Source organism: Mus pahari, chromosome 14, assembly GCF_900095145.1.
Source record: "Mus pahari chromosome 14, PAHARI_EIJ_v1.1, whole genome shotgun sequence".
Taxonomy (NCBI): Eukaryota; Metazoa; Chordata; class Mammalia; order Rodentia; family Muridae; genus Mus; species Mus pahari.
In genome coordinates this window covers 85,457,076-85,467,929 of record NC_034603.1, presented here as the reverse complement: position 1 = coordinate 85,467,929, position 10,854 = coordinate 85,457,076, and the positions used below count along the sequence as shown (strand labels likewise).

The 10,854-nt window shown below is 50.0% G+C and overlaps 1 protein-coding gene across 1 annotated transcript in view; it reads left to right on the top strand.

The window, feature by feature from the left end:
• The window catches only part of Timp2 (TIMP metallopeptidase inhibitor 2), a 49,532-nt gene that overhangs the window by 29,894 nt on the left and 8,784 nt on the right, over nucleotides 1–10,854 (top strand). Inside the window, exons 2-3 of the mRNA XM_029546192.1 lie at nucleotides 4,979–5,079; nucleotides 7,483–7,591. Of these exons, the coding sequence (XP_029402052.1) occupies nucleotides 4,979–5,079; nucleotides 7,483–7,591 (210 nt within the window). The remainder of the gene's footprint in view (nucleotides 1–4,978; nucleotides 5,080–7,482; nucleotides 7,592–10,854) is intronic.

Sequence of the window (10,854 nt, the reverse complement as noted above, 5' to 3'; positions counted from 1 at the left end):
GATGGAAATCAAAACTCTCCTCTCTCTCTCTCTCTCTCTCTCTCTCTCTCTCACACACACACACACACACACACACACACAGTCTTGTTGGATTTATGAACATGTCTTCAGGGCTCAATAGACCATGTGTTGGTGAACCAGGGGACAGACAGGAGCCCCTCCGGAGGGAGAACCATCACTCTTTCACCACAGCTGGTATCCGTGGAGTATTTGGAATCTTCCAATTGCCTTTAGCCATGGCCATCAGCTAGAGTTTCTAGCAACTTCCCTCCTAGAGAGGATAGAGGCAGGACAGCCCAGCCTCTGTTGCCATCCCTGGGCAGTTGTTACTGTCAAATGCAAACAGGGCCCATCATCTTTGGCTCATTACCAGTGACCTCAACTCCACCCACCTAGGTCTTTTCCATCCCCTTCTGCTGGGTACACTGGGATTGTTTTTGCAGGCTCCTAGAGGGGGAAGTGACATCATGCGGTGTCCTCAGCCAGAGGGATGGGGGTAGGGGCTCTGCGGTTGTGTGTGCTTTGAATTAAGTCAGCGCTTGTGCATTCCAGTAGCCAGCATCTGGCAGCAAATCCATCAGCCAGTGTAGCACTCTCAATGGCAAACCCAGATGTTGGCTTAGCAGAAGGAAAAGAGGAGAAAGCAAATTTTGAGCTGCAGGGGGTGGGGGCACAAAGCACTTAAACATGGGCCCCCTGCTGCGTCCAGCTTCGTGGGTAGGTAGTGGGACGGGACTGGATATAGCTGGTCCCACCCTAGTGTCTGCCCCCAGCCTAGCATGTAAATGTTCAGTCAACAGTCACCCATGCCTTGCTTCTAGTTCATCCCATATTCTCTTGAGTCTCTGCACTTCCCTGGTCTTCAAATGGCCGGGGACTGAGGAAGGCTGCCCATTCAGTGATGGGTTTCCCTTCTCTACAGCCCCAGAGCTCACGGTGATGACCACTGCTGTGCGTGTATTTAGGGGTTATGCTTCTAGAAAATTCTCTATTTCCTCTCCTTTCCTGTCCATCTGTCTGTCCACTGCCTAGATCAGAGTGACCTAAGGCCAGGGCAGTAAAGGCTTTTATTGGGACGATCTCCCCCGTCTCCTCCTCCATCCAGTGTTCTCACCAGGTAAGAGCTAAGACTCATGTCTGCTGCACTCAACAGGGATGGCCCTGTCTCGCAACAGGACCGTTAAGTGGGAGAGGAGTGTCCACCCAGGTTTAACCCAGACCTGTGGTCCCATGACTACCCAGAAGCAGCCCAGTTGTCAATGGAGATTCTCCATGTCCCTACAAACACCTCAGAACTGCACCTCTATTACTGTTCTAGCCTGAAACCCCTGTGTCTACCCCAGACTCTCAGCTCATCCGTCTCTTCTCATCTGAGATTTTCAAAAAAGAAAGTAGATGGCCCCCAGCCCTGAAGCAAAGTGAGCACACAGTCACATACTATCCTGGCTTAAGAACCCATCTGGCTGCCTCGGGACCAGGGCCAGCGGTCCAGGTCTTTGTCTTATAGGAGCAGAGAAATCTGCCCTGTTTTCTCTGCCACGATGTGTCCCTAGCACTCTGTGCCCTGTCCAAGGCTTCACTAACCCTCTCCATCACAATATGACACAAGCTGGTGACATCTGTGTCACCTGCACTGTCAAATGGTCTCTGAGGATCACAGCTGTCAGAGTTCATCTCTGCAGCAGCGCCTCTCACACAAATGCATGCACCTGATGGTATCTCAGTCTTCTGGCTTAGGCCATGTCAGGGACTTGACGGCTGTGTGAGAAGTTGAAGACTTCCATGAGACAGCAATATTGAATTCTAGGTGCCATGGGAGAGAAAGGAGAGCTTTTGGCTGTCTGAGAGTCATTGGGCTTATTTTCTGATTGCCAAGAGGGTGTTGCCTTTATTGAACATTTATTGTTTGTCTAGTGTTGAGACATGGTCTCAAATAGCCCAGGCTAGCCTCAGAACTCTATAGTTCGAGGGAATGCTAAGATTCTAAGAACATGCCATGTTCTTGTATGTGGTGGGACTTGAGCTAAGGGCTTTGTGGATAGCAACGTAAACCCTCCACCAGCTGAGCTACAGCCCCAGCCTTTAGTGAACACTTTGGAGCATTAAGCATGGTGCGGAATAGTGGTCCATTACTGAGAAGCAAGGCTAGAAGTTCTCTAGACAGGTAGAGGGAGGTGAGTCGCTCCTTTGAGACCCCTGCCCTGTCTTGTTTCCAGGCTGATGACAGTGCTATACAGAGAGCAAACACCGGGTAGTATTTACCGGACACGCTCATGCATTTGCATAAGCACGGTGATGGTTGTACAGATTGCACAGTGGTGACCAAGGACCAGCCACGCCTGTGCTGCCATCCTGAGGCTGTCAGGGTCAGCCCAGTTTCATCTGGCAGATGTTCTCTGAGTCCCATCTGTTCCATAGCACAGCCTCTGCCAGTTAGGACCTCTCAGCAAGCAGGTGCACAGGCGTCTACAGCAGATAGTGTGGGAGAAGAGCGGCAGCCACTGAAGGGAGAAGCCAGGAAGGGCTGCTTCTCAAGACTGAGTGCAAGTTCTCTGGGAAGAGAGCTAGAGGCGGCTTTGGGTAGAAGAGCTTTTCTGTTCTGAGGAGGGGACATATCTGGGTATCTGAGCATGTGGGGACCAGGGAGCAGAATCAACTAAGAAAGAGCAAGGGCCAAGTAACGTTGCAGAAGGCATAGCTCTGGCTGTCCTGGAATTAGCTATATAAACCAGGCTAGGCTCAGATTCAGAGATCTGCTTGCTTCTGCCTCCCCAGTGCTGGGATTAAAGGTGTGCGTCATCTGGCTCAAAAGTTAAGTGAAGGCGTTTTGCAGGAATGTTTATGGAGAAGGGGCAGAACCTAGAGAGGGCCCTTTGTTCTAGGGTGGCCTGCCAGGCAGTTTGCTTTAGGCTGGGCAACAGGACCCTGTGGCCAGGCCAGTGGTTACTCAGCTGCACAGAAGGACCAAAGCACCAAGGTTAATGGGCCTTGGAGCTGGGTGGGGCCCGGGCTGTGGTGTGAGACTCATGGGAAGGGATCCAGAGTGCTCCCGCTGGGGTCCGAGGAGCAGGTGGCACTCCCACGTGCCCGGACCTCCCTGCCTCTGTGGAAAAACAGTCCTGGCCACAAGTTTCCAAGACTCAAACTGACCGCTGGAGACTCTGAGCCGACACTGCCTGCTCCTTGTCTCTGTCTAGCTCATGTGCCCAGTGACAAAACACTTGCCCAGAGCAACCCTACACCACTGCTGTTTGAAGGGCAAGCCTTTAAAAGGCATTAAATAGGCCCTGGCCCAGGTAGTAAGCTCCAAGTGAAAGAAAGGGAGGCCTGCCTGTCACAGCATCTGCCAATCCGCAGAGGGATTTCCAGGGAGGGAGAAGGGGCTTGATCCCTGATAGAAAAGTCCTGTTAGGCATGATCAGGTTCCATAACACTCTGGACCCTTCCTTCCCACCACTTTTTAAGGCTGTTGTTGCCTGGGAGACAGTTCCTACAGGACCTGCTTCCTTACCACCGATGCCTAAGGTTTACCACACCAGGGTCACTCACTGTAGCCTGACCAATATGCTTTCCCACCCCATGTCCTACTTCTCATAAAATACATGTTACAGAAGGCCACATGCAGTGGCACGCACTTGTAATCCCAGTACTGGGAAGGAAGCTAGGATGGACCCAGGGGCTTGCTGGCCAGAGGCATCCTCACTCAGTGAGCTCCAGGCCAGTGAGAGACCCTGTTTCAAAACCCAAGGTGGGGAGCCAGTGAGGACTCCGTGCGTAAACTCACGTGGCAGAGAGAGAGAGAGAATTGACGCTCACGAGTTGCCCTCTGACTTTGATGTATTGGTTGCAGCGTGCAAACCTTGCCGGCCTCCAATAAATTAAATAATAAATAAATAAATAAATAAATAAATAAATAAATAGATCAGCTCCACTCCTCCAAGCAACAAGGCAATTAATTGGCATCTGAGAAATGAAGGTCTCCTCTGAGCTTCACATACATGGCCCATAGGATGTTTTACATGGAAACATCTTCCTTTTGAGTTGCTAGGAAGGGAACTTAGGTCGTCTTGCGTGCTAGGCAGGTGGTCTACCCTGAGCTGTATTCCAGTGCTCCCCAGGGGAGTCCCCAGATCTGAGTCAATCTGGCTCCTTTGAGGAGGATGACCCCTCTGCTCTAGCCATCAAAGCCTGTTTGAGGATGAGATGCTGGGATGTCAAAGCCACCTCACTGGCTATCCATCAACCCTACCTACAGGAGCAGGATTGCACGCCAGGCCGTCCGTTTGTTAACCGTTTCTCTAGCGACCGATAAGCAGGAAGAAGCAGACCCACAGCGGTTGCAGCCTGCTGCCCGCAGTCCCCCGGGCAGGGGCTCCCAGCTGCCTCTGCCTTTTTTGTCAGCAAACGATTCGTTTGGGAATGTGCTGGTTTGGGTTGGTTTGTTTTGTTTGAGACGGGGTCTCATTTTGTAGCCCTTGCTGACCTGGAACTCACAGATATCTATCTACCTGTCTCTGCCTCCTCAACCCCCCCCCCCAAGTGCTGGAGTCAAAGGCATGTGTCACCATGTGTCACCACTCCCAGCTTTTGGTTTCATTAGCCCTTGACATCCTGACCCTCCTGGCTCTACCTCCCAAGGGCTGGTAAGGTGAGTGTCACTGTGCCCAGTTTTATTTGGTGTTCTGTATTAGAGATTGAGCACAGGCCTTGGTGCAGTCTAGGCAAATGCTCTACCCTCTGGGCCGTGTCCCAGCCACAGCAAAGAACTCTTGCCGAAAACCATAGCACAACAAGCCACAGACCCTCCCCTCCTCGCTTATGACAAGACGGGAGTCCTCTGGTCCCTCAGGTTACAGCAGGTGGGCAATAGGCTCACCTCCCCAACACCTCCCGTAGGGAGCACATCTTACTCCCGTGGGCGGAGCCTGGATCCTGGTCATGGGGACTTTCCTTACATCCCTGTCTCTGTGCTTTGCAGTGATCAGAGCCAAAGCAGTGAGTGAGAAGGAGGTGGATTCTGGGAATGACATCTACGGCAACCCCATCAAGAGGATTCAATATGAGATCAAGCAGATAAAGGTACATTGACTGCACAGGGGTAGGGGGAGCAGGGGCAGGGTGGGGGACTCAGCCACCACTAAGCCAGAGAACTGAGTTGTCAGTCTACAAGAGCATAAAAGCCAGGCAGAAATGTTACGTGTTCAACTATCTCAGTCACCATCCTATGCTGTGAAGAGACACCAGGGCCAAGGCAGCACTGGTAAAAGAAAGAATTTAATGGAGTCTTTCTTACAGTTTCAGAGGTTTAGTCCCCAATCACCATAGTGGAAAGCAGACAAGAGCATGGTGCTGGGGCAGTATCTGAGAGCTTCACATCCCCATCCACAGGCAGAGTGAGAGGCACACTGGGCCTACCACAGGCATTTGAAACCTCAAAACCCACCTCTTCCAACAAGGCCACGCCCTTTAATCCTTCCCGAACAGTTCCACCAGCTGGGGACCAAGCATGTAAATACCCGAGCCTATGGGACCATTTTCGTTTAGAGGACCCCATCTGTCTAGTTCCAGACACGTGCTATCCTGATTTTGCTGGGTGATAAACTGGAGTGTAGCATGTGGTAAGAGGATGAGTCTGGCAGTTGGGTGTGCTCAGGGATAGCTTTCCTCCCTGTGCTGGGCCACTTACTGAAAAGAGATCCCATTGAGTGGACAGGACTGTCATCAGAGACACCACACACACACACACACACACACACACACACACACACACACAGCACATACACCACTGTCATCAGAGAGACTGCACACGGCAGCAATAGTGACTGTGGTGGTGTCTGCTAGTGTTTTCAGAGTCTTTTCCATGTTGGGGACAAATAGGAAGAGATCCACATTGGAGAGAGAGTGGAAGAGGGAGGAGAGGCTGAGGTTGTGGCTCAATTGGTAGAGTGCTTACCTAGCATAACTGAAGTTCCAAGTTCGATCCCTAGCTTGGCAATGAGATGCACTGGTGCCTGCTGATGGCATCTACTGCCTTGAAGTTCAAAGGAAAACGGCTGACTCCTCCAGTGTTAGGGACAGCTTTGCCACACCATAGTGGTTGTGTCACCCCAAGGGGATGACTAGTCATTCGATACCAAAGCCTCTTTATGAGGCAGAGAAGCAGGTAGCCTTTCATAATATCCTCATTGCTTAATGCCAAGGAAGTGACTCTGAGCCTTGGAGTGGCGTCATTTGAGATGCCCGAGGAGAACCTTGCAACCTTCCTTCCTGCAAGGTTCTCTGGAGAGAGGCCGGGGACCAGGCTCTCAGCCTTAAGCGCGAGTGCTTGCTGCTCTTTCAAAGTTCAGGGCCCAGCATCCATGTCCTGCAACTCACAACCACCTGCGCTTACGCTGGCGGGGATCCAGCGCCCTCTTCTGGCTTCTGAGGCACATGGCAGCAGGCATGCAAACACGTCATGTAAAGAGAAATAACGTAAATCTTTAAAACTCAAAGGAAGGACAAAGGAAGGGAAGAAGAGACAGAAAGAAGAGCCTCTCTCTGGAGTATTAGGAAGGGCAGGAGTAAGATGGGAAAAGTGGGGAGACCACACATACAAACACTCACATACACACACATCACACACACACCACACATACCACACACATGCACACATCATACACACCACACACACACATACACACACCACACATACCACACACACACATACCACACACACCACACACACATATCACACATACACACACCACACACTATACACACCACACACACACACACACACAGCTAGCTGCTGGGAAATGTCTTCCTCAGCTAAAGAGCTGGGTAATTAAGGCATTGACAAATCAAGCCCTCTCCAGACCCCAAGGTTCTGTTCTGATTCCAGGGACTCCTTTCTCTCCTTCATTGTCCTCTGGTAGCCAGTGCTTCAAGACCAAAATCTCTGGAAATCAGCAGGGTATTGTAGTACAAGCCTGTAAGCCTAGCATCCTAGCTGAGGCAGGGGAATGGAGAATTCAAGTCCAGGACTGACTACAAAGTAAAAAAAAATCCTGAAGTAGGGCTGGGGTGTAAATTATTGGGCTTAGGTTTAACCCAGAAGCCGGGGTGGGGCTGGATATGAAGATCAAAAGAAAGTGGGAAATCCATAGCAGATAAATTAACACAGTTCCTGGGAATAAAGACGAGTCTTCTGTGACCAGTGAGACTCTCTAGACCTTATCCAGAGGTCCTAAAATGACCTCATGCAGAAATGTCCTTGGAGAAAGCAGATGACAGGATTGTGCTGAGATGTCCCCAAAGCCCTCAACAGACAACTCTGGACACCTTCCCAAAGCAGTGGTGGCTTGTGAATCCATGGGACATGCCTGTGCATCCCGGGTGGTGGGTTGGGGGCGAGCCTGGGTGCAGCCATGTGTTCCCGTTCCCATCATGCTCTGGGTGGGAGCCACATCTCTATTAGACCTGCCCTCCTGTGTTTTGCAGATGTTCAAAGGACCTGACAAAGACATCGAGTTTATCTACACGGCCCCCTCCTCAGCAGTGTGCGGGGTCTCACTGGACGTCGGAGGAAAGAAGGAGTATCTAATTGCAGGTGTGTGGGAGTTCACCCTTCCCCACTGAGTGCTGAATTGTGGTGCAGAGAATTCCAGTGTCCTGGTCCCTAAGGAATAAACTTCCCACACTGCCCTCTAGGGGCGAAAGAGCAGAATTGCATTGGGCCAGGGATGGCTGACAGCCCATGTACAGGAGACATGAGTGGCCTTTGTCAGAGGCACTCACCTGGCCCTCACCTATACAGAAGCTGTCTGTATTTGCAGCCTCTCCAGCAGACCACATTCCTGGGGAGACCAGCAGCAATCCCTTCCCTGGGCACCGGCTGGACGTTTAGGGGCTTTCCCATTTCCCTACAGAGATTGCACGGGTCCTCCACGGGCATGTTATAAAGCTGTTGGCGTGATCTCCCAGTGCAGAAGAGGGTTAGGCCTCGGGCATAGTCATTAGCCTGGGGTCTTCTTGCAACACATGCCAAGAGCCAATGGTTATATTTCCTATGAGCTGACTGGGATCATAGCGCAGCTTAAAACCAGAAGTGGTAGATAGAGGTTCTTCGACATAGGCTTGGAGCACCCCCGCTGGCTCTACCCAAAAAACAGGTTTATTTTTATGTCTCTTGAGTGTTTTGCCTGCTTCGCTACCCACTGGGATTCTCTGCAGCCTGTGACTTGCCAGATGCCCTGGCTGTATCCAATCCAAGTCAAGGAGAAGAATCTGGGGCTTGAGCATCTCCTCTGGAGAACCCATGTGTGGTTAGGGCTAAGAGCCAGTTTCTAACTAGAACCTTCCCCGACAAAGGCCAAGAGTTACGGATAGCTGGTTAGTGCATACTGAGTGGAGTTTACCTCAGGGGCCAGGCATGCCATCTCCCGCGCACGTGGACACCGGGAGTATTTTTTTACCTCCTGGGGCCAGACCTGTCGGTCAGAGCTGCTTATCACTTGGATATCCCAAACATGGGTGCTGCTTTCTGTTCCGTGAGATAGAAACCAGCTCACTGAACCATTCAGGGGCTTCAAATAGGCAGGCAGCTCTACAAATAGGTAAGCCATGCCTTGCTATCAGGAGCCCTGACACACAGTGACTGCTACAAGCAGGCTCAAACTCATGCCTCATTCCTCGTGCCTCGATGGTGTGAGGAAGCTGCAGGACGCCTGAGCAAAGTGGGGGACAATGGGACAGTCTTGCAGGGCAGTAGTGTCACGGTCATTGCTGGGGCTGCTCTGTTTTGTAGACTTGGGCCCGCATTAAGGGACTCTCCACGCCTCTTCCCTGCCTTCTCTAAGAGCCAGGCTCCGGGTCCGCACAGGGGGCCAGATAATTCCAGTGACCGTGTGGGCAGATGTCACAGTTTCTGTCATGCCATATCCCTGCGGTCCACATTGGCTGTCAGAGGTTTCCCATGTATGCTGTGCTTTCTCCTGTCCATACGACACCCATGCTTGCCCTTGCTGCCTCTGTCTTAGAAGAATGTCACACAGACAGCATCACACAAGTCTTCTAGGCCTGCCAAGACCCAACTCCGCTGCAGCTCCAGGTATAATGCAGACTAAAGGCACCCGAAGCCACTCAGTACAGTAGCCATGTGCCTGGCATCTTAGACTATATAACACTTGCTGCTCCGGACACACGGCACATTTTAGTTTCCTGACTAGCCACAGAGCATAATGTCAATACATGACATTTGTAAGTAGGCTACATGCTGTTTTAAAAACGTCACTAGTGTAGTTGGGTATGGTGGCACACGTCTTTAGTCCTGGCACTTGGGAGGAAGGAGAAGGCAGATCTCTGTGAGCTCAAGGTTGGCCAGGTCCTAGGCATTGAGACCTTGTTTCAACAACAACAAACAACAACAAAGCCATAAAACTCCTTCCTGCAGGATCTAGGCTAGTTAGATTGCCAGTGGGTGAAGGCACTGGCCAGTAAGCCCGAGTTTGATCCCCAGGACCTACACGGTAGAAGAAGAAAAGGAAATCTTGAGTTTTCTTCTGATTTACACACACACATGTGCATGCACATACACATGTACATAGACCCACTCACCCATATACACACATATGCACACACACATGGACACACATCACAAAGATGCACACATACCCATACACAAGCACATACATGTGCACACACACATGCACACTCACCCATACACGCAAAATACGTGAAAGTAACAAATACTGCAGAAACATGTAAAATGGAGTGTGCCTCTATAACTGTGCCTGAGCAGAGGACTCGGTGGCACTAAATGTATCCACAAGAGTGCGAGGCTACTATCACTGTCTATTCCAGGACTGTGTCATCTCCCCAAACTACATCTCTGTCCCACTGGCCATGAGCATCTCAGTCCTTGTCTTGCCCCAGGGCCTGGGTTCTGGCCCCTGCCATCTACTATCAGTTTCTGTGAACTTACATATTTTAGGCAGCTCTCAGTTCTAGCAGGGTTATATCCTTTTGTGGCAGCTTATTTTACTGGGCATGAAGCCAGGTTCTGTTCATGTTATAGCAAGTGTATGACTTGCTTCCCTTTTTATATGTATGTTTATACACACATACATACATATACATATGCATGCACACACATACATACATACATGAATACATACACACAAACACTATATACACATATAAACACATAGTCATACATAAACATATGCATATGCATACACACATGTACATGCCCATATACACATACATATATACATATATATGAACACATAAACATACCCATATATACATACACACATACACATGTATGGACACATACATCCACATGCATACCCATATACACATACATCCACATGCATACATACATATATATGCTCATATACATTCACATACATGCATACACACTTATATACCATATATATATATATATATATGTATATATATATACACACACATATACATGCATACACACTTGCATATACACACATACATTCACATGTATATACCATATATGCATACATACATACACACACACACATATTTTGTGGTGCTTGGTATGGAATCTGTCTTAGAAAGGGTTTCTATTCCTGCACAAACATCATGACCAAGAAGCAGTTGGGAAGGAAAGGGTTTATTTGGCTTACGTTTCTATTCTGCTGTTGATCACCAAGGGAAGTCAGGACTGGAACTCAAGCAGGTCAGAAAGCAGGAGCTGATACAGAGGCCATGGAGAGATGTTCTTTACTGGCTTGCTTCCCCTGGCTTGTTCAACCTGCTTTCTTATAGAATCTAAGACCACCAGCCCAGAGATGGTCCCACCCACAAGGGGCCTCTCCCCCTTGATCACTAATTGAG